Genomic DNA, 24675 nt, shown 5'->3' with positions numbered 1-24675 from the left:
GTTGTCTCAATTTAAATGTCATTTATATATATATATATATAAATTAAATTTCTAATTGTGCCCTTACTATTAAATATTATTTTTTAGCCAAGTAAGAAAATTAGTTTTTAGCCATAATAACTTAAAAGACATTATTGTCATTTTAAAACTTATAAAATAAAATGATCAAAAAATTTGTGCGTTTTGGGAGTAAAAAAAAACCAACAAATAAATAAATAAAAAGAAATTATCAAGTGTCAACTAGGGTTTATCCTCATATTATTATTATTATTATTCAACCCTGCCTCCAAAACCCCCAAATTCTCATAATAATAATATTTCACCAATGGAATCCAACGGAGGTGAATCTGCTGCTGGTGACGTATTATTACTCCGTGAACTGGAGTCGTTAAAGGACTCAAAACGAGACATCGAGGCTCGAATATCCGTTATCGAAGCTCAGCTTAAACAAATACAATCAAAATCCAAAACTAATAAAGAAGAAGATGAATCATCTGCTGCTGCCGTTAGTGTTAACGGAGGTCATGGTTTGACTCCGGATAATATTTATAGATACAGCCGTCAGCTGTTACTTCCATCCTTTGGTGTTCAAGGTTTGCTTATTATACATATATCGAGTGTTAGTGTTCGTGTTCGGTCATTTAACTTTTAACGGACATGAACACTTAATTGAATGCTTATTTTGTGTTATTTAAAAATGAACATGTTCGTGTTCTCCGTTTGTTTAACTTTAAAACAAACATTTATTTTGTGTTCGTGTTCGTTTTTTTAAATTTAAAAAATGAACGTGTTTGTGTTCTTCGTTTGTTTAACTTCAATACGATCAATTCATATAACTTTAAAAGAACACTTAATTGAACACTTATTTTGTGTCCGTGTTCGTTTTTTGTTTAAAAAAACAACGTGTTCGAGTTCTCCGTTTGTTTAAACTTTAAAACAAATTGTTCATTTAACTTTAAACAAACACGAACACTTAATTGAACACTTATTTTGTGTTCATGTTCGTTTATTTAAAAAGTGAACGTGTTCGTTTATGTTCGTTTGTTTCAGACTTTTAATTTCTAAACAAACGGTTCGGGAACATAACCGAAGAAAGATAAACAAACATAAATGAGCATATATAAACAAATGTAAATAAACATAAATCAATATAAACGGACACGCTTAAATGAACACAAACGAACACAGACACTTAATTGAACACTTATTTTGTGTTCGTGTTCATTTATGTTTGTTTGTTTAACTTCAAAACGAACAGTTCATGAACATTATTGAAGAAAGATAAACAAACATAAGTTAGCATATATAAACAAATGTAAATAAACATAAACCAATATAAACGGACACACTTAAATGAACACAAATGAATAAATATAAAACCATTAACTAGATGCCTATTCAAGATAATCTTTAATTATTTTCTATTAATACGTAAGCGAACATAAATAAACGAATAAACAGACATAAATTCAGTCTGTATCGGTTAAGTTCGTAACGGTACCGAAACTAAACCTACAAAATAATCACATCAAGTTAATATATTTGAAACAAAAAAACTTATTTAAAACACAAAAAAAGAGAGTCAAAAATTGAATTGTGGCACCGACATCACCTTATAAACTTATGCATAATTTGTTTGCAGGGCAGTCAAATCTCATAAAATCGTCGATTTTAGTAATTGGAGCTGGTGGTTTGGGATCACCTGCTTTGTTATATCTAGCTGCCTGTGGTGTTGGTGAGATATTTTTTTATTTTTATTTTTAGTTAATCTCAATCTTTAGAGTTTATTGATACCAATGACAACAGATATATGTGTGGAAATAAAAACAATTTAGTTAAATCTTGACAGGTAGGCTAGGTATGGTGGATCATGATGTTGTTGAGCTAAACAATCTGCATAGGCAGGTATGCTAATACTACTTTCTCTATTACATTTGTTAGTACTATTGTTTCTTATTAGTGGTGTACATCGTTTTTTAGGCGCGTGTTCTTTGAATTGTGCTACCAAACATGATGCCACTTTACTAATTTTGTTAAAGTATTTCAGATTATTCATGGTGAAGCATACATAGGTCGGTCTAAAGTAGAATCCGCTGCTGCAACCTGTCGTTCGTATGTCATTTCCTGTTAAATCTAGCCAAAAATATGTTTTTATACTTGTATGAGTATTAAGCTTGTGCGAGGCGTTGTTAATGTTTTGCGTGTATTGTACATTTATGTATCAGAATTAATTCCACCATTGAAATAGTGGAACACAAAGAGGCTATACGCACATCGAATGCTTTAGAGATTGTCAGCAAGTAAGTATCCTTCTTACACTTAATATATTTACGTTTAAGTTCTTTAATCTTTAATGTTATTTTCACTTTTTATTAAACTTTCATAATGTAACTCTTTAATGAATTCCATAACCGTTAATCTTTTAGATACGACATTGTAATAGACGCTACTGATAATGCTCCTAGCCGATATTTGATCAGTGATTGCTGTGTTTTACTGGGAAAGGTGTGTTTCTTTCAAATTCAATACATTCAAAGTCACATTATTTGAAAATTTCTAAATGTTAACGTGCAATGATTATTTGTGCAGCCGCTTGTATCAGGTGCTGCACTGGGTTTGGAAGGACAGGTACAAAGTACATAATATATTAATGCGAATATTAAAGTTGCGTGTTATTTGAAATATTTATACTTGTTTTATGTTTGTATATATAACTCTGCATCTTTATCTTTTTTTAACTGATTTGTAGCTTGCGGTTTATAATTACAATGGAGGCCCGTGTTATCGATGTCTTTTTCCAACTCCACCGCCTACAACAGCATGTCAAAGATGCTCCGACAGTGGTGTTCTAGGTGTAGGTAAGCTAAAATTCTGTCTGAGCTGTCCTAGAGGATCATAAGTTACAGTTTTTCGTTTTGACTCAAAAAAGTTGCCCACTTTTTAAAAACGGACAGGTGTTTCTCTTAGTCGTTCTTTACTTATAAATGGATCAATTTGGGTTTTGTCTATTATAAATATATCAAAACTGTAGGATGTAGCTAAAGTAAAAACGAGCCAAATGGGTTGAAGTTTGTTATTTAATCTATACAGCCTCGTAAGCTGTTGATGGAAGATTAATATTGTAAAATTGCATAAAATGGTAACCAAATTCCGTCTAATTTTTATTTTTGCTGACAAAAAGCTTAAACTTTTAAACCTTTATAACGAAACACTTCAAAATTTCAAAATTTTTAAATTTTGATGTATACTCACCGGCAGTGTTGTAAAAATCGCTAATCGGAGCGGTGGGGTGGGGACCAGCGATTAATTGGGATTAATCGGATCGGACTTTAATGTATAATTTTCAATTATATATATACAGACACACATTTTTATATGTAATTTTCAGTTTTATATATACGTAAACACATTTTGGCCGGAAATAGGCTTGAATCTCGCCGGAAACCGCTGGTTTTAGATCGAATCTCGCCGGAAACCGCTATTTTTTGTCGGAATCTTGCCCAAAATAGTTAATTTTGGCAGGATTTGACCATTGACCGATTAGCCCAAAATTAATCAGAGAAGTGGGGACTAGCGATTAATCCCCGATTAATCGATGCCTAGTCAGGATTTTTGCAACACTGCTCACCGGTTACCTGGTCAACACAATGACTAGTCAGCTGATGTGGCACTTGAAATCTGGTGAAAAAGACAAATGTTCATTACTTTCTTTCGATCTGTGAACTGGCTCTTATTGTAGTCGCTGTTTTGTAATCACAACATGGTCATAATGTATAGTAAAACACAAATCAGATGTTGACCTGAAACAACTTTTAATATAATCAAGAGATGATATTTCCAGTCTTTTATCGTGTTATCTTTTAACTACAGTGATTGCATTTTAGTTTGCTTTTTTTTTTAAATAACACTTGATTTGCATATAATAATCTTGCTATCCTCCATATCCTCAGTTCCTGGTGTTATTGGTTGTCTTCAAGCCCTCGAGGCTATCAAGTTGGCAAGCTTAGTTGGCGAGCCACTTTCTGGTAGGATGCTTCTTTTTGATGCACTATCAGCCAGAATTCGTATCGTAAGATTTTTTACCAATTATTATAAATATTAATCTCTGATCATCTTGTACATCTTAATATCGATAATAAGGGAGTGTTGGGTTTGAGGGTATGAATTTGTAATATTTTTACGTCTTTAGGTGAAGATTAGGGGACGGTCGTTACAGTGTGAAGCTTGTGGAGAAAATCCAATGACGCGAGAGCAGTTTCAACAGTTTGATTATGAGAAATTCACACAGTCACCGTTAACTGTGGTTTGTTTTCTTATCCCATAAATCTTCCTAATTGTTTTGGTTCATATCACAACCACTAAACAAGTAGATCAAATGTATCAAAAGTGTGTTCCATTTATAAAATCCCGGAAGATCATTCTATTAAAAATTTCGAGAGTATCACTGAAATAAGGGATTGTGTATGTAGAGGTCACCCAAGCATTGAACTTTCCTCATTATGGCCATTGGGTTACCGAAACTACTTTATAGGCCACCCGTATATGTCTTTAGTTTCATTTATCATATCAATTTGAGTAAACTGCGGTTTTCGTCCCTGTGGTTTGTCTAAATATGCGGTTTTAGTCCAATAGTTTCAAATTTGCGATTTTCGTCCCTGTGGTTTCATTTTACTTGCAATTAAACCCAATTAACTCCGTTAAGTCTGGTCGTTAACCCATCAGCGTGCCCCTCACGTGAGGGGCAGTTTTGTCATTTTCTCCCCAACAGTCCTAATTCGCAAGCCTCCTCACGTGAGGGGTTGGGGTGTATTTGAGGAAAAAAAGGACAAAACGGTCCCTCACGTGAAGAGTACGCTGATGGGTTTAACGACCAGACTTAACGGGATTAAAATGAAATGAAAAGAAACCATAGGGACGAAAATCGCAAATTTGAAACTATTAGACTAAAACCGCAGATTTGGACAAACCATAGGGACGAAAACCTCAGTTCACCATCAATTTTGGTCAAAATGCATGGACGAAAATACCCTTAAAATCCTGGAAAAGATAAAAATCTTTGATAGTGATAACATACATTATCCTTTTGAAATAATATCATTTCTGCTATCATACATGACACGATTGATTGTTTATATAAAAAAATTATTATTTCTTTTCGCATAAAAACTTGATTTCAGTCAAGCCCAACTGACCCGACCCGACCCGTTTCTATCTGCAACCATGACTCTTGTATCTTGTATATATTATGCAACTCAAATTGTTTGCAGGCTCCTTTGAAGTTGAAATTGCTGACACCAGACTCTAGAATAAGCAGCAGGGAATACTACGAGGTTATTAAAAAGGGCTCGCCACACGTGCTAATCGACGTACGACCATCTCACCATTACAAGATCATTTCCCTTCCCAAATCCATAAACATACCACTCGCAAGTTTGGAATCTCGGTTACCCGAGGTAACATCTGAATTGAAATCCGTGCAAGAAAGCAATGGGACTGTTAATGGTTCAGATGCCGGTCTGTATGTAGTATGCAGAAGAGGTAACGATTCACAAAGAGCTGTTCAGTTGCTTCATAAGTTGGGCTTTACGTCTGCGATGGATATTGTTGGCGGGTTGGAAGCATGGGCGCGTGACGTGGATCAGAAGTTTCCGACATATTAGTATGTTTGTAACATGGTGTGACATTGTGACAGAATATGATTTCGTGTTTTTGAACTATGAAGAATTACGTATAAATACGTTATTGTGTGTTTATTAGACCATGTCACAGAATCTGAAATGCAATTGTCTCTCCAGGCCTCCAGGTTAAAGTGCGCTGTTGGCAAAAACGCACACTTCATGAGCTTTATGGCTATGCCACCGAATTTGAAATACAAAATGCTCTCTCTCTCTCTCTCTCTCCGCCTTAAAGCGTGTCACGGGCAAAAACGCACACTTCATGAGATTTATTGGCCATGTCACCGAATCTGGAATACAATTACTCCTCTATCTTCGCCTTAGGTGTGCCATAACTCCATAAGCAATAGCAACGAATCATGTCATGTCACTTCTTACCCATTGAAACACTTTTCTCGTTGCGCAGACTGTCACACGCACAGGCCTTTTTTATAACAATGTTATCGAATCGAGGTATACAATTATTATTATTATTATTTTGAACTGCAAATTTCATTAGAACATGACCGAAACCCCTCCTACCGAGAAGCTAGCAAGGGCCGGCTATATTAAAAAAAAACGAGTTACAAAGTCAAACACTTCCGTCTATTCCAATCTACATCCAAGATCTTCGATCTTTTTTAATTCACAAAAAACTTAAAACCTTAATGTCATTGAGAATCTTACTGATTCTAATTGGCTTGTTCTCGAAGATCAACTTATATAGAGCTTTTCATATACACCAGCAAGCAACCATTATAATCAAGCGCACCATTTTTCTTTTTGCCTCCAATATCCAGAACCCGGTTATGAATATCGAATATATTGTGCATCGAAGAAGCAAAATTCGAAGGAATATTACACCACGTGCTAATTTTGTTCCACACCACCGTCGCGACAACACATCCAAAAAACAAGTGTTCTATCAAATCACACCCGAAGCTATACGTGCACAAATCGGGTATTTTTTAAACCTGGAACCGGGTAGGAACCGGTTCCGAGTATGGTCAACAGAAGTCAAACCGGGCCCGAGTAGGAACCAGTTCTGGGTATAGTCGGGTATTTGACCGGTTCCTCCGGGTTTTTTTTGGGTTTCGGGTAGGGTAGGGTCGGGTTTTGACCGGGTATTTCCGGTTCCGGTTCCACCAGTTCGGGTCGGTTCCGGTTCCGGGTACGGCTCAGGGGAGAATCCTATACTTGGTCCTACCCGCGGGCCAGGTAGGGTAGGGAACGGTTCCGGATTGGGTACACCGGGTCGGGTTCGGACCCGACCTTTTTGTGCACCTCTACCCGAAACCATACAACAATTGCAAATATTCGGCTAAAAAAGAACCTTCCTTTTTAACAAGTTATCGCATGTTGGAAGATGTTTTAGTAAAGCCCGCCAAACCACAACGTTGACTTTCATGGGAACACAACAATTGTTATATACCATGATATAAAACATAATCAAATAAAGAATAAAACATCAAATCTTTAGCACAATCACACAAGTATTTTACAAAATATAACATAAGCTCCATTCAACACATGAAATGTGTTGTTATTTAAGGAGTTATACATAAACTTTACGACACGAAACACTCGTCGAAAAATACCTAAACTACCCCTAGTGCTGAACCAGGCATTCTTGCTTCCCAGCAACAATGGCCGTCTGGTGGGGTCCGTTCTTAAGCGCATCAACATCTTCAACATCTTGTTCATCTTCATCAGGCAAGCTCACATTCTCGGTAACAACACACGAGATGGCTTCAAAGATGATGGCTAGCACTTCCTGGAACCGAGCTTCAGAGAGTGACACCTCAGCAAGAAGACGCCATGCGTTGTCCTCGCTGGCACCGTCGTAGTCTTGTTTACGTTTCAACACCATGTGTCCGCTGATCTCCCAAACTGCAGGGTTCACTTGCGTGTCTAGAAGCTCGGGACTTACTTCTCCTAGAGCTTGTTTCTCGGCATAACACTGCATGCCAATTATTTACAATAAAACATTAGAAAATCTGGAAACACACAAGAGTTGGCGAGAGTCGGGCTGTTGGGTAACGGGTATGGGTCAAAACGGGCTGGAATGACCCACAAACACTCTTTTGTCCATTTTAAATACTCCCTCCGTCCCATTAGAAGTGTCATGGTTTGAAAAACAAAAAGTTTAAGTTGGATTGAATTATTACTTTTTTTTCTTACTATCTGACAATAATGCCCTTGGAAAGTGGGTCCATTAATATTGTTTATTAATATTAGTATTGGAAATTTGGAACGGAGGGAGTATATATTTATCTAGCTCTGACAAACATAAATTTGTGTCAGCCCGATCACGAATCGCTTAACTGAAATATTACGAAAGTTTTTTTTTAGCCCAAAAATGCGTGCAAACACTTTGGTAGTAATTAAAAGAAAAAAAGTAAAAGTTTTGGTGACAAATCATTTTTCAAGGATAACCGAAAAATCTTAAGTCGTTTATGGAAAGACAATAATTCAAAAAATAAAAAAATTCGTAACGTAAACTGGTTAATGGGCCCACACGTTTTTTATACGGGTCAACCTAAACACAACCCCTTTTTCGGTTTACCTAAATACGGGTCAACCTAAAAGGGGCCGTGTTTAGGTTGACCCGTATGGGCCCACTATTCTAAGTTTTTTAAAAGGGTCAACCTAAAACTGATTGTTTTCATGTCGTGTCTGAAACCACAGCCCCTAATAAATACTACAATAATCATATATGTCTTCGAACAAGAACTTAGAAGGGTTGTATGCGATTAAATTGAACTTTCGCTAATTCCTTTTCATTTTAATCGTTAAGAAAAGAAAATTAACCCGTTAATAAGTAGTGGATGGCAAGTGTATCTACCTGAGGTAAAAGAAACATGCGGGTCCCAGAGTCCGAAATGAGAACATTATAAGGTATATTGTTGTCTTGGAGGCAAATGCAGGAGTCACTGACAGCAATTGATAGATCTTCAAGCGAGTATCCACCTTCGAAAACGAGGCCTCGAACAGGGTACTTTAGAATCTCGGAAATAACAACCCCGCCTTTGAAGTCGGTAATCTTTCTAGTGGGAGCTTTCTCGATTGGAAAGGTGACAGCAAGATAATAAGCCTGCAATGTGGAAATATAAACTGATTCTTGAGATACTATATAAAATATATTTAGAGGGCGTTTTGGCAGTGTTGTAGAACTCGTTAGACGCTAGTGAGCCAGCGGGGTGGTAGTGACTAGCGATTAATCGGGATTAAACATATAAAAACATAAATACTGATTAATCCCGATTTTACAACACTGTGTTTTGGATTGCTTATTAAACAGCTTATGGCTCAACTAGGGTGTTCAGTATTCGAATCGGACTCGAATAACTCGAAATTCGATTCGACTCGCATTCGAATTTGACGGTTCGAATTCGATTTTCAGTCATTCGAATTTCGATTATTCGATTCGAAAGTCGAATTCAAATTATACATTTTATTTTTATTATATGTATACATACTTATGAAAAGATAAAGTACATAAATCTTTTGAGTTATAGAGATTTAAAATAAAAAGTTCATCATTTTGGTTAATAATTAATGTAACCAGACATTACCATTTTGAATATTTAGGATGTGATAACTTTGAATGATTTATTTATTTATTTTATAGACTTGTACTTTTTGTTGTTAAAAAACTCAAATTTATAGTGGTTTTGAAATTGATATATATTTTTTTAACTGAATTCGAATCGATTCAAATTCGGTTCGAACTCCATTTTCGAATCGAATCGAATTTCGAATTAGCTATTCTAAATTCAAATTGAATCGAATTTTTCGAATTTATTTCAAATTCGAATCCAACTTTAAAATTTCAAAATTTGAATAATTCGATTCTAATAAATTCGAATATTCGAAATTCGTTGAACACCCCTAGGCTCAAGCATATATTCGGCTTAATTTCATCCTACAGGTAAACTTGAAATTTTGAATCCGCTAAGTAATAATCAGTTAGAAATAACTCAATAAGCAACCTCAAACTGATTATCAAACTTTAACTTATTTCACCCTAAAATCAGCATATAGAACGAATATCAAAATAGAGTTGAACCTGAAAATGAAGATGATTGATAGTAGCAAAAGCACCGAGACTATTGTAACCCAAACGGAAGTATGGATTCCCGGCTTCTGATGCCATGTAAAGCGCAAGCAACAAACTTTCATGGTCAATTCTTTGAGGCAGACACTCGAGAATCCGAGGAATCAAAAGCACGTGTCCGTATTCAATTGGACTCACCTATTAAATTACAAAAAACAATTATTCAACAAATAACATCAACATGTGGCGTACACAATTCTACTGTAATGCATAACATGATCAAGAAGACTTACATTAATGGCAACAACACTCGGGGAGCTTTCGACGTCAATAGGAGCGTTTGGATAGAACACAACTTCACCGTCTTTGCTTGCTTCAAACTGAAACAAAATCTCTTCTTGCCCAACTTTAGTGAAGTTGAACTTGCTCCCATCAAACGGTTGAAGAACTTTATCCACTCGAAACTCAGTTGGACGCTTTTTGAGGTGGCGGCCTTCGTTTAACTGAGCGATAAACCCATAATCTCCTGGAATCACCTGTTTCATTCACATATTAATACGTAACTAATATGCAACAAATTTAGCATGTTCGACTGTTTTCTCAATCCTATTATCAAAGATTCATGAGTTATATACCTTAGTAGAACAAGCGGTAACATCATAGCGAAACAAACCCCTCTCGGCGCGATCCTCCCACTTTAAATACAAAAGAAAGAAACAATATTATTAGCTTAACGCGATAGTCGAATAATCTAGTTATTAAAACACGAGGTGGTTTTGAATAATAATATATTACCTCTCCAAGGAGAAGAGAATCCAAGAAAGCGAAAGGCGGATCCTTTTTGTCACTGGATTCAACCTTGTCATATTTTTGGAAAGCATACAAAGGTAGCTTTGCACCTGTATCAAAACAATTAAACAAACCACATCAAGACCAATAAGCAATTCACATCAAAATGCATATTTAGGGTTGAGCATAAATATTAACCAACTGAAACCAAACCGAAGAAATATAACTGATGGTTAATTTTTTCCTTTTTCAAAAAACTGGTTTTTTGGTTAGCTATATATCGATAACCGAAATAACCAGACCGAAGCAATAACCGACAGTTAATTTTTTGATTTTGTGGAAAATCGATTTTTCGGTTAAACATATATTTATAACCGAAAATAACCAAACCAAAGCAATAATCAACAGTTAATTTTTTTTTATTTTTTGGAAAATTCATTTTTAAGTTCGGTTTTGGTAAAACATATATCTATAACCAACAGTTACTTTATACTTTTTTGGAAAATTCATTTTTCAGTTCGGTTTCGGTTAAACATATATCTATAACCAACACTTAATTTTTTTTTTTTTTTTTGGAAAATTCATTTTTCAGTTCGGTTTCGATTAAACATATATCTTTACCCAACAGTTAACTTTTAGATTTTTTGGAAAATTCATTTTTCGGTTTGGTTCGGTTAACCATATACCTATAACCGATAAAACCAAGCCGAATCAATAACCGATAGTTAACCTTCTGATTTTTTTGAAAAACCGATTTTTCTGTTTGTTTACAGTTAACCATATATCTATAACCAAACCGAACGAATGACCAAAAACCGATTGGTTCGTAAACTAGATTAACCCGATAACTTTGGTTTCAGTTAAACCTAATAACCTAACCCAACCGTGCACACCCCTAGGAAAAAAAAAAAAAAAAAAAACTGAAAATAAAAGGTGAGGCATTTTAATAAACACCTGGTAGGCAACACTCTCTCATACAATTCCGCCCACACCCAACCGCAACACCACCACCGCCGCCTTCCTCCGCCTCTTCCTTCTGGTAATTCGAAACAACGGTCGGAACCCTTTTGATTCTCAACATCATTTTAACTCACTCACAAATCACAACACTACCAAAATATTCTCTCTCTCTCTCTCTCTCTCTCTCTATATATATATATATATATAATAATAATCTAAAACCACCTAAGCTACAACGAGAAGGAAAGGAAAACAACGACAACCACCACCAGCAAGAAAAAGGAGATCAGATGGACACCCGCCTTCAGACGGCAAAGCTCCACGTCCGCCGTGCGTACAAGGGTTGCCTTCAATTAATGTTGTTGTTATAGCAGCAACGCCAGTATCCTTGCCACGGACATGTACGAACGGTGCTCTGTGTATAGCCGTGATGTCTACAACTTGTTAGACAAGGGTTTTACCCCAAACAAACTACGTGCAATGTAATGTAAGATTAATTTGAAATATATGGTGGTGGTACTTATATTTCGGGTTTGAAAATTGACGAATGTTACAAAATATAGCACCTACAGGAGCTGAGTTTTCGGGTTTGAAAATTAACGAATGTTACAACAAATATATATATATATATATATATAGACGTGATGTCTATATATAGGGTTTTACCCGAAACAAACAAACAACGTGCAATGTAATGTAAGATGTATTTAGAAATGAGAAATGAGAAATGAATTTGAATGAACAGGGTGATGGTTATATATGAAATTAGGAGGTGAATGAATGAATGGTTGAGGAATGGCCGTGACGATGGGATTAATATGAGTGGTGTTGAGTGATTTGGGTGTGAATTGTTTTGCAAATTGGTTGCTAAGGATGGAAAACGAACACGCTAACAATGTGTATACGTCGTTTTCGGAGATATATGTATAACGATTTTTGAATTGGTTTTTAGTTAAAGCAAAAGGGATCGTTAGTTATTTACGGTGTGTTAACAATTCTATACAGTTTGTATGGGCTATGCCAGGGAGGCTTGGAGGGTGTGTGAACCGTACCATCGGTCGGGGCACATAAGTTTCGGGGGCACAAACTTTTTTATACATAATACATATATATGTTTTTTTGTGTTAAAATAAGGTTATTTGCAATGGTTTATGATATAATTACATGCTCAGAATGGTTTCTGCTTATAATAAATTGGTCGATAATTAGCAAATAAAACTTATTCATTAAGGCCTACGGACCTTTTTATTTTGGCTCGGCCGAGGTATATAAATTCTCGGAGACGGCCCTGGGCTATACGAGTCGTATAGTCCTCACATGACTAACTAATCATGTACGAATGATAGCTTTTTCAGTCTATACGGGTTGTATAGCCCCTATACGAGCCGTATAAGTTTCAAACACCTGACACTCTCCAACACAGAATGACAAAATTTTGCAACTATACGAGTCGTATAGGCGCATATATAGTGTTCAGATAACATATATGGTGTGGGAATAATCTATGCCTAAAAATATAGTTTTATACAATAGTACTAAAAATTTGGTTAGTGGTAAGAGATAGGTTTTCTGTAAGTGAAGACAGAGACAATTCCTATTTGGACAAATTTGAAGGATATATGGGTGAAAGGTTAAATCAGGGCTTTAATCTTGGGTTCAAACCTGACAGAGGTGAGGGTATACGGATTTCATTTGGTTCCCGTGCATTAGGAGGGTACGGTCTTACGGCAGTCGACCTTGGACATAGTCCCAAAAAGATAGGTTTACACGTGAGATTTTATGCCGTTCAAAGAAAAAATAAAGCAAATATAATAATATTAGAGGAGAAATGAAGATTTGGGATGAAGGCTTGTTTGGTCTCAAGTTTGAATCCAATCATAACCGGGTTTTACTATAGTGGGACTTTGGGTAACGAGTTTTTCTCGAAACGCAAGATGGTGAGCTTGAACTACCAAAAACTATTTGTGATAACGAGCATATGAAGTCACATTTTGTCATTAACTTACCCCATATAGCTGGGTTTTAGTTATAAAATTATCTTCATAGATTTTATACAAGTGTTATGAAGTTCTAGCATATTTTTGAAATTTGGTTCTATATTAACCACCTTAGTATTGTCTTCTTATTCATATTTAACTTTGTCACGTTTTATAAATTATTTTCCGTGTGTTTTTAAGTATATTTATAACTTACAAGAGATATATATCACATTCATATTCAATTTTTATTATTAAATATGTTAGACTAAGTTGTAATTAATTTTTTTTTAATAAAATAACGAATTTTAACAAAATATGATAAGATATTTCATTATAAAAAAACAATAATAAACATCATATATAAAATAGCATTAATGAAACACGTTTTTGTATTAGAGTTTCAAATTATGGATGAAAACTCTATGAATCCATCAAAGGTTTAATGAATATGTGAGAATAAAATTACTATTCATAATTTCTTTTTTGCTTTATCATCTTAAACATATAAATATCGTTTATTGAATTTTACAGCTTCTACGTCACTCAAAATTATATATAAGTCGATTAATAAAAAAATATAGATTATATTTCATTAAAGATATAAATATAACTACCCATATTCTATGTTTGTTGACTGTTTATAAGAAAAAGTTATTTGATTAAAATGGATAAATATATTTTTATTATATTAACATACATATGTTTTTATTAAATATTTTAATTTATTAAAATAGATAAATTGGATATCTACCTATCTAGTAAATTCCATACTCTTGTATTTTTTATTCTTCAAATAAAGATGTGGCCTATAATACTTCATAATTTCTTGAAGTTTAATTAATAGAGATGGGCAATTGGGCACATCCAATTGAAAAGTTGCTCTCATATATGGAGACTGGAGGGAAGCTTCATACATGTATATTTTAAACTTAAAACTGTAATCACCACACAAATGCGAAGAAAACTGACCCAATTTATATAGACTTAATGTCTCAACGTCCGATACCGATAACTCTCGGTTTTATCAATGCTCGAGTTTACCGACCGACACCACCCCACTAGTCTACTCATTTTTTATATATTTTGTTTCCCTTTTTAGCTCTGCTACCGTAACGAACATAGCCGAAACTGTCCAAATTCGTGTCCAGTTACCGCCTCAATGTCCGGGTTTACTGACCAAATAAACTTCTTTTTAAATAATTTATTTTTTTTATATGTTAATTTGACGAATATATATATTTTTGGACGCTAAGGTTTGACCAATGGAGTCTATACCGTAAAGAACGTAAACGATACTAATTGAATTCGCGAACGCTCGAGTTTTTCCAACACCTAGAATTCAACGTTGAGGTTTTATCAATTGCCGGGTGAAAATCTAGTTTAAAATAAAATGCGGTGTGACGTGGCTACAGGTTCATCGGTAAGATTATGGTGGCTCTTCGGGTTCGGATGCGGGTAAACATGTGACCTAGTTATATGTAGAACCATAGCCCACATATTTTATTTTCATCCTTGTGTTGGACCATTGGACCCTCACAAGTCACACCCTTTTAAATTGTCTTGATACATTTGTATGTGGACCAATATTTAAATTATATTCTATGCATATTCTATTGTGCACCACACAATATCATGCCAAAAATGTCATGCAATTTATTTCACTTTTCTGAATATGAAATCTGTCCCACAAATCCAAAATATAAACCAAAACTTTTTAATGTGTTTTGGAATACACGAAAATTTCAAGTATTTATGAGGCCAAATTTATAAATTTTAAATATTTGTTTCGCTTATTTTATGGTTATGGATTTATGGTCCATAGCAATAACTTATGGACATGGATTTTTTGTACTTTGAATGTTTTGTTGCCCATAAATATATGATAGATATTAGGACACGTAATATATGACTATATATAAATGGAAAGCTAAAGTGGTGTTTGTGTGAACTTTTAAAAAATGCTTATTTGATTTTTGAAAAGTAAAAGTTGTTTGGTAAGCTTAAGTTAAAATACAAAGGGGGACGAAATGAGAAGTGTGAAAAAGATTTGTGGCAAAAAAAAAACCTCTTAACATAAAATTCAAAAAAAAAACAATTAATCATAACTAAAAATGTAAATAAAAAACGAAAAAAAATTAAAGTACCAAAATGTTTCCCCCGTCATTCTCGTTCTAAAAAACGATAAAAGACACTATATAGAGAAAAAAGACACAATGCCGAAAATGAACAAGCAACACAATGATAAATAAAAAAAGACACAATATGTTGCAAAATTAAACACAATGCGGAACAAAGTATAACACGTTGTTAAGTAATATAACACAATATCAAGAAAAAAGAGAGACATTGTTAAGGAAAAAAGACAATCGTTGACGAATATAAACACAAAACACAATGATAAATAGAAAGACACAATGATGTTTTTTCCTAAACAATTGTTTATTTCGAGTTTTTTTTAGAATGAGGAAAACGGTGGAAAATTTTTTATGTTTTTATATTTTTTATTATATTTTGAGTTACGGCTTATTTTTCTTAATTTTTTTATTATTTCTTTTTACCTAAAAATCATTCTCATCTTTTTCGTTTTTGTCCCCTTTGTAGCATAACTTTGACTCATTTTAAGCCTAAAATGCTCAACCAAATACCCCAAGTGTATTGTTATCTTCATATTGTATTATGTATTACAAGCTTACAACTAGTGTTTTAAATTTAATACATAACTAATATTATAACTCAGAGGTTCAGTTAATTACATACTTATCCCCTTAACCTTTTTATATAATAACACACAAGTTTCATTAAGTTACACGAACAGCCTAACAAGTTTTTAACACGATAACCCAAGTTTTTTATATGGTACCGGTTCCATACAAACTGAAGACCCAACTCATCGCAACCGCTACGAGTGGGTAACTTTCTTTCACTCTACATATACAAAAGAACCGAACCGATACTGATAGCGACTGAGTTTTGTCGCGTCCTTGTTGTAACACGTAGGTTTTATATGAAGCTAAATATTATAATTTTAAAAATCAAGCACATCTAAGCCTATATCTTATAACTTAGCATATGTTGATATTTTCGGATTCTACTGACCAAATATATATTCATATAAAATAATAATCAAAGTTATATGTTATTATTAATGTCCCAAATAAGGTTGTTCACATGTTCTAGTCCGGACTGCTGGCAGAGAATTGGGAAAAAGGTTGGCCCACCATTACATGATTGGTCCGGTCCATAGAACAATCCCATTTTGATATGTTCGGTTGGGCGGTTTGGTTACTTTGGTATCCATGTTTGAGTGTTTGACCCTTTTTTTTTTTTCGTTTTAATTTTTATTTCAGTGAACTACGGTTTTTGTCATTATGGTTTATTTAAATATGCGGTTTTAGTTTAATAGTTTTAAATTTGTGATTTTCGTCCATGTGGTTTCATTTCACTTGTAATTAAACCTGAATTCACTAGTCCCGTTAAGTCTGGTCGTTAAACCCATCATCGTACCCTTCACGTGAGAGGCCGTTTTGTCCCCCCCCTCCCCAAATACACCACAGGCCCTCACGTGAGGGGTCTTGCGAATTAGGACTGAGGGTTTATTTGAGGAGAAAAAGGACAAAACTGCACCTCACGTGAGGGCAAGTTGATGGTTTAACGACCACACTTAACGGGGTTAATGAATTCGGGTTTAATTGCAAGTGAAATGAAACCACATAAACACAAATAAAAAATTTGAAACTATTGAACTAAAATCGCAAATTTGGACAAACCATAAGAACGAAAACCGCAGGTTACTCTTTTATTAAAAAGCAGTGTATACATCGAAATCAAAGACAAACGAACAATAAGGTGTGTCGCTAGCCCTTTTTGGATAACAAAACTATTCATGACATGTTAGACACGACTAATTAACTCCACAGTCTGTCAGGCTCGGCTCAGACACTATGAAACAAAGTATAAAACAAATGGTCTAAAAACGTGTCAGTTGTCAAGGCTTGTTTTTTTTTGGGTCACTTTGTATGAAACAATTTTTAACGATAGCATTCTTTATTCTTTATTTTATTTTTTCAATTTGCATTGTAATCATAACCCTCTTGTTAGGAATATGTTGGAGGCTTTGGCCATGTCGAAATGATAAAAGAATTCAATAAGGGGTATCAATCACGATTAGGCCTGTAAACAAACCAAACGTTTGGTGAACTGTTCGTGAACTATTTGACGGGAAGTTCATTTATGTTCGTTTATTTAATAAACGAACAAACATGAACAAAAAATTGTGTCCGTTTAATTAATAAACGAACGAACATGAACACGTGTTCCGTTCGTTCATTCATGTTCATGAACGTCCGTTTTTGTCAGGTTATTTATGTCCGTTTATGTATTAATAAAAATAACTAAATATTATCTAGATAAGTCATCTACTTAAAGGTTTTATGTTTGTTAATTTGTATCCATTTAAGTTTTTTCGACTTTTCATTTGTGTTTTTTTTGTTCATTTATGTTCATCTATCTTTGTTCAGTTATGTCCATTTAGATTTTAAACAAACACAAATGTTCATTTTTTAAATCAACGAACATGAACATAAATATCTGTTCAATTAAGTGTAAGTGTTCGTTTTCGTTTAAAGTTAAATGAACGAACAAGAACACACCCTTGTTTGTTTTCGTTCGATTCGTTTACATCGTTTCATTATTCACATTAATAAATACATCGGTCTCAGTCTTTAGGCTATGCCAATTATATTTGTGTTCGTGAACACATTCATTTCCTTAATGAATGAACACGGATATAAAATCTTATTTGGTAATTTTCCGTGAACCGTTCATGAACACATTATTTTCTTAACAAATAAACATGAACAAGGCCTTATTCGTGTATCATCAAATTTAATCATTTCATTAAACTTTAATATTGGTTTAAAGGTTCTTGAACCGATCACAAACTAAACCGCAACAAACATCTAAATTTGGAAATAAAAGCATTGCGATTCGAGTGATTTGTTTCATATACACATAACACAGACTGCAGAACACATCCTTCACCAACTTAATAGGCCCGAAACGAACTAGCTAGAATATAAACAAGTTAACACATAACCGACTTACCGACACCTTTAGAAACAGTCCCGAGTCTCTACTAATAAAAATAAAAGCAGTTGTAAATTACCGAAATTCTTTTAGTTAAACCGTTTGTGGAACTCCATATTCAGTTGACCATCAAGTGGTCAAATGCTCCAGCTCCCTGAAGAGCAACCCGAGGTCCTTGAACGTTATGGACCAGCTGTTGAAGCCACTTTCTTGTTGTGGGGTCCTCCTATTATATTAAACCAAATAAATTAGTAACCCAAATTTTATTCAATGTTTACAGCCCCTAAAATAGCTTTTTTGGAAAATAAAAATAAAAAAATAAACCCTTAATTTATTAGATGTGCAATTATAATCATTATGAAATCGGTTAATAAAAAAAACATAGTTTATATCATAAAGCCCGTTGGAACAAAGCACGCTATAGCGTGCCTAAAACCCCTATTTATATACTTAAAAAGAAAAAGAAACTGAATATCGCTATTGAGTCGCAGCCATAAAGCCCGTCGGAACAAAGCACGCTATAGCGCACACTATATTCTCTACTGACAACAGAAACTGTTAATAATTAACAAGTCAAAAGTAGAAAATCAGTTTAAAATAGGTCAAAGCGGGCATGTCAAAAGTCAACTGAAGTGTATTTAATGCTTAAAACCTCATAAATCGTTCTTTTAAATAAAAACTAAATTGTTATATTAATAAAAGTTGGCAATTTTAAACACTTAATACGAAAACGTGTGAATTCAGGTTGTATTTTATTGATAACAAGTTAAAAGCAGAAAATTAGATATAAATAAAACAGGCGAATGCAGGTTGTATTTTACGGACCACCCGACCCTGCCCCATTTTTGCCACATGTAACTAATGCATAAAGCTTACACGAAGACAACCGCTGAAGGTAGCATCTCGTAGCATCTCGGGAAGACAACTCCTCAAAGCATCACACGCCCTGTAACAATCAAAAGTTTGAAGTTTATATCATATAAATATATAACCGCGTGCAAAACTAGATGGTTTTTTCATAGGTAGTAGTAATAGTATCAAAAATCAGCAAACCTAGGATTATCAGACAAACAAAGGTAGCATCGGATAATGTGTTTCAAAAGCCGTGAAGACGGTTGTTCAGCAAGTGCAGCCACCATATTCCCCAAAACCCTACCACTGCAAAGAACCGTTCTGCGGTTGTGCAAATGTAGTCCAACCCAACGTCGTCCAACAAGATCTTTTGAACTATAAATGTGGCTACCTAGAAAAATCAAAGCTTTGATCAGACTTCTAGAAACCACAGAAGTAGCAATTTCAACCCGTTTGCTTATAAAATGGGTCGTTTGGCCTTTGGGTCGTGTTTACAACAACATTTTAGCTAAAAGTGTAATGTGTTAAATCAATCAAACGGGTTGAAAGGTGCAGAAAGATTAAGTTTGGTTAGATATTTAGATTGTTATTGTAAGATCTTGTTTATGTAATCATAATTAACACACTAGTAATTTATGAAAATATGGACAAAAAGTTTTGTGAAACAGCCCATGTAAGAAAAAACTTCTTTCAACCCGAATCTGTTTGCCCAACCCGCCAACCCATCTTGCCACTTATGGTAAAAGCTAAAACTCAATATTGGTATAAAGAAAGTAAAAGCTAAAACTCAACTGTTTTTGACAACTCACTGCCCATTTCCATTGTGCGTAAGCACAGAGGGATTATTTCTGTTGAAAGCAGAAAACTGATAACTTCCGTGTCATCAACCTGGTAAATAAAACAACAAGATTTCAAGTTAAAACACATCAACAAGGGAAAAAAACAAAAAAAACATGTTGACATGAAAACATAGTAAAAGAGATAAACTACCTTCACAAGGGCACCGATGACACCTAAGCTAGTAAGCCTCAGATATTCAAATGGCCTTGATTTGCTTGTTGTGTTGAGAAAAGGGTATAAATATAAAGGAATATGAGCTGCAAACAAGTTTTCGTAAATGTTCGAAATCTTATATAATTTGTTTTTCACAGGGCAAACAAAAAATAACAGTAAACTAGAAGTCGTTTAAGTTACTATTCTGTCAGTGGGAGTAACACAAGGAGGTACTCATCTTTTATATAAAAGAAAGAAAACTAAAGCCAACTTTCAAATGTCAATATGATACTATTTTCACTTGCAATTGGTATTGTTCTTTTTATCGGGTCATAAAGATATGAAACAAGAAAGGATACAAATAGTTTGATTAGCAATAAAATAGTAAATGATTAATTTGTATCTAATTCTAATTATGACTAAATTAGGTGATAGCAATATAACGTCTTAAATAGTTAAATACAAAACAAGAAACTGAAAAATATTGCACTCTATTATGCTTGCATATATGTATTCTTCTCATTTCTCAACATTGTTGGCACACTAAATATAAAACAAAAATGAAAGATCGCACAGAGGTTTTCTTGGGAGAAATTATTCCCGACTCTTTACTATTACTGATATGCCAAAAGTATTGGATGCCAATTAAAAACCCTAAACTCCTACTTGTTATAAACCAATAAATTAATGACAAGTTTTCTTGTTTTAATCCTTGTAATATACTTAATAATACCAGCTAAACGACACCATACCAGAAACTGATAATAATAAATTCACAATTAAAAGCTAAACCGACTCCAAATTGGACAAACCCAAACATTGATCCGAGACATATTTGTCCACAAACCATGATCAGGGTGTTGAACGATGGTTCCAATCATCTTTGTATTCATGGGTCAAAAGTCGTCAATGTTGGGTCGGTCCAGTTTGGAGTTTGTTTAGTTTTTATATGTTTAGGTATATTATTATTAGCTTTTGCCACGGTGTCTTTCAGTTTGGTGGTATCCAGTATATGGCAAGGAATTAAAATAAAAAAATAGGTTCCAAAGAATTAAGATACTTGGTCATTAATACTAACTTATTCAAAAGAGGGGTCATAGGGTTTTGTAAATAGTGTGCAATATTTTTGGTTTATCAATAATAACAAAGAGTCTGGAGCAGTCGCTTCGAAAAAATAACCTCTGTGTGATCTTCCTTTCTTTTCTGTTTTGAAACAATTGTGCCGGAAAGGCGGACACTGTCCTCATAAAGTCCTAATTTTAGTGATTTAAACATTGACACTCAAATTCGATACACAAAGTATAAAGATTTAGAAGTTACCATTCAAAAACAGCATTCGTGTATCTGGATGAGAAGCTACACACTGCGTAAAAAAAAAGAAAAGAACTTATGCATTAGTCTATGATCAGACCGAAATGTCAATTACCTAAGTTATAACTAGGTATGACTCATCAAATCAGTATAATTATAATTGGCTATTTGGATTGCTGAATGGTGATTGGTGACAGAAAATCTTCATGCAATAGACGACTTAAACCAACATACAAGAACAATATGACACATCTATAGCATTTATCATACAATCAAGACGATCAAGATATAAAAGTCTTAAATGCAAATATGCAATACAACTGTTTAAAGTGATTTCAGAAGGTTCACCTGAAGAAGAGCAAGTGCATTGCAAACTATGTTTGATTGAGCTGGTGTCAAATTGGGTGGTGACAGAAAGGGGTATATTGAAACAATTTCCTGCAAGTATGCAATAGTTGACGCCAGTTGCATCGTTAATGATGACAAAACGAATTATGCAAACTATATACTCGAAAACAAAATACAAAAAACGCCATGCGTCAAGGCGATGATGATAAAACTTTTGTTGACTACAGATCAAAAAAATCTATGTGATTTTTTCAATATTAGCATAAAAGATTCACAACAGCTGTCGCAACACAAAGAAACTACGGAAAACTAAAGCAAACATAAGACAGGAATCTTTGAAAGAAAGATAATGGAAAAAACACGAATACGATTTGTATTGGCTAAAGACCGGAAGTGGGAACTGTTGCTAAAAACCGTGTTCAATTCATTAAGATTTTGGTCAAACTGCATTAGGTTCCTTTTTCTTTTCAACCATTTGTTTGTTTACTGAAATCTCTAAAAGATCATAGTACAATATAATTACTTTGTAGAAGATTAAAGAATAGCAGTGCATAACAACTGATTGCATATGATTATATGAAGATGATTATAATTCTTATGTATGCCTTTACCTGTACTATTGTTCTCTCCGTTACTGGGCAATTTTTGGCTCAGCCGTATTTTCTTGTTTGTGTCTGTCTTATTTGCTAACAGGTAATTCGGGAAATCGGGGAGATCAGTGATGAGAGTAAAATGAAGCTCAAGAATAAGGACTTGATTTAATTTTCTTTAAGCATTTAATAAATTTGACTTAGAATTTCTTTCAGTGTTTTTAACTCTTTTGGTTGCCATGGGATTCTTTTCATTTCATTTAAATGGTTTTTGTTTGGTCTATGATATCTGTAATAGTGACACGTCAGCCTGCTCCGGGTTGGGGCGTTACAATAATAATCTGATTTAGGTTAAATAAAATGGAATTGGGCTATGGGCTGAAAAAAAAAGGTAACGGTTTGGGCCAAAAAAATTAACAAATTTGGGTTAAAAATATTGAACTGATAAACTCACCGATAAAACCTAAATATCGGTAGTCAAATAGCGGCAAATAGCTCTGCAAATATCGATTCCGCTATTTTACAGACGGGCCCGCTAACCGCTATAGCACCGCTATTGATAGCATAGCGATACGGTACCAAAACGAATCAATCAATAACGTATGCATCAAACTGAAGCTCTAAAACCTCACTAACTATAACAATTCCAATTCATATCATTTCATGTATATAAGGTGTGTAACAACAGAACCTATCCCTAAATCAACGATACGGTACCAAAACGATTCAATCAATAACGTACACATCAAACTGAAGCTCTAAAACCTAACCAATTCAATCACGATTTTCATCATTTCTCGTATATAAGCTCTAAATTTACATAACCTAACCTTAAACCATCGAACTTGACGTATACATCAAATTGAAGCTCTATAACCTCACTAAATAACAAATTCAATCACAAATTCATCATTTCACGGTTATAAACCCTAAAACAACATCACGTAACCCTAAATCACCGATACGGCACCAAAACGATTGAAAAAAACGACGACGTGTAGAGGAAATTGAAGTGAAGAAGATATGGATACCTTAGAGAGCTCGAGAAGAGCGTTTTCGCGGAGATCTGGAGTGCTGAGATCCAGTACCAGTTGCTCCGCGGACTGCATTTTGTTTTCCAATTGGGGAAATGTAATATGGAGAGATCGGTGTGGTGTTTATGTCAATGATATTATTATTATTATTTGACGGCGAGATCCAAAGTCATTTCGTCAGACGGTGTAGCGAGGTATATCCGTTTAGTTCAAGAATCTAACAAGTGAATATTATCGACTCATCTGCTTTCGAGTTTCATCTATGAAGAGAAAAGAAATAAATGGGAAGAAACACACGTGTCATTTTATTTTATGTTATCATGTTTAATGAGAAGAAAACAAAAAAGGAGATTTAGGAATTGATAGACTGTTAATGTTATACATAAACATTTTCTCTATTAATCTTTCCAATTTGGAAAGATAAATATATACTTAGATTTTCAGGTTTTTTCATTCATTTCTCTTCCCCTTCTTTTCTTTAAAAATATATAGAACATGATTTTTTTTTCATAGTTTCCTTTCCTTTCATTCACATCCCCTCGTTAAATGAGAGTCAAGAACACATCGTAAATACTATGGGAAGAAATCAAACCTGAGCTTACTGGTATAAATGAGACTAGGGAACACATCGTAAATACTATGTGAAACATGAAGTCTCCTTTTTACCACCCCACCGCCAGTTTATTGGTATAATATTTATATTTATACTCGGCTTTTTGTAATATCATGTTATTATTAAGATATTTGATTTATATATTATAGTGGCAATTATTATCAAGGTTATATTTATTTAAGTTATTTTGTTTTATTTATTTCTCTGGTTATTAAAACAAAACTTCTTACCAACGATTGGTTCTTCTGCAGCATCTCAACTTGATTACGAAGTTAGAGACATCAGCTATCGGAGGCAGTGGTGAATCGGTTGGTGGTGGTGTTTGTATAGCGTGCGCTCTCTATATATACGCGTATGTGTCTAAGTTTTGAAAAAGGAAGAAATCATGTGTGAGAAATAATTAAACTTTA

General features: G+C 34.2%; 2 protein-coding genes and 1 pseudogene across 3 annotated transcripts; 1 reads left to right on the top strand and 2 right to left on the bottom strand.

Moving 5' to 3' along the window:
• Positions 1 to 302: 302 nt before the first annotated feature.
• On the top strand, positions 303 to 5753 carry LOC143599448 (adenylyltransferase and sulfurtransferase MOCS3-like). The gene is made up of 11 exons (XM_077077402.1): positions 303 to 593; positions 1643 to 1735; positions 1850 to 1905; positions 2048 to 2112; positions 2226 to 2300; positions 2427 to 2505; positions 2590 to 2628; positions 2750 to 2858; positions 3951 to 4069; positions 4190 to 4303; positions 5268 to 5753. Exons 1-11 carry the CDS (start codon positions 326 to 328, stop codon positions 5658 to 5660), a joined length of 1410 nt encoding a protein of 469 aa, XP_076933517.1. The 5' UTR covers positions 303 to 325; the 3' UTR covers positions 5661 to 5753.
• Positions 5754 to 7093: 1340 nt separating this feature from the next.
• On the bottom strand, positions 7094 to 11617 carry LOC143599449 (GDP-L-galactose phosphorylase 1-like). Its single transcript, XM_077077403.1, has 7 exons — positions 11455 to 11617; positions 10507 to 10610; positions 10347 to 10406; positions 10005 to 10247; positions 9724 to 9909; positions 8500 to 8748; positions 7094 to 7614 (listed from the first exon to the last, which is right to left on the bottom strand). Exons 1-7 carry the CDS (start codon positions 11582 to 11584, stop codon positions 7264 to 7266), a joined length of 1323 nt encoding a protein of 440 aa, XP_076933518.1. The 5' UTR covers positions 11585 to 11617; the 3' UTR covers positions 7094 to 7263.
• A 6715-nt stretch (positions 11618 to 18332) lies between these two features.
• LOC143599446 (uncharacterized) lies at positions 18333 to 22166 on the bottom strand (annotated as a pseudogene). The gene is made up of 7 exons (XR_013147290.1): positions 22029 to 22166; positions 21690 to 21732; positions 20367 to 20473; positions 20169 to 20264; positions 19578 to 19767; positions 19401 to 19470; positions 18333 to 18750 (listed from the first exon to the last, which is right to left on the bottom strand). The product of XR_013147290.1 is annotated as an uncharacterized LOC143599446 (transcript).
• Positions 22167 to 24675: the final 2509 nt, after the last annotated feature.

This window comes from Bidens hawaiensis, unplaced genomic scaffold (assembly GCF_021521415.1).
Source record: "Bidens hawaiensis isolate Kalapana, Puna unplaced genomic scaffold, B.hawaiensis_p1.1 tig00052213_1, whole genome shotgun sequence".
NCBI lineage: Eukaryota > Viridiplantae > Streptophyta > Magnoliopsida > Asterales > Asteraceae > Bidens > Bidens hawaiensis.
The sequence above is the reverse complement of the archived record's forward strand: the minus strand, read 5'-3'. Positions and strand labels throughout refer to the sequence as shown.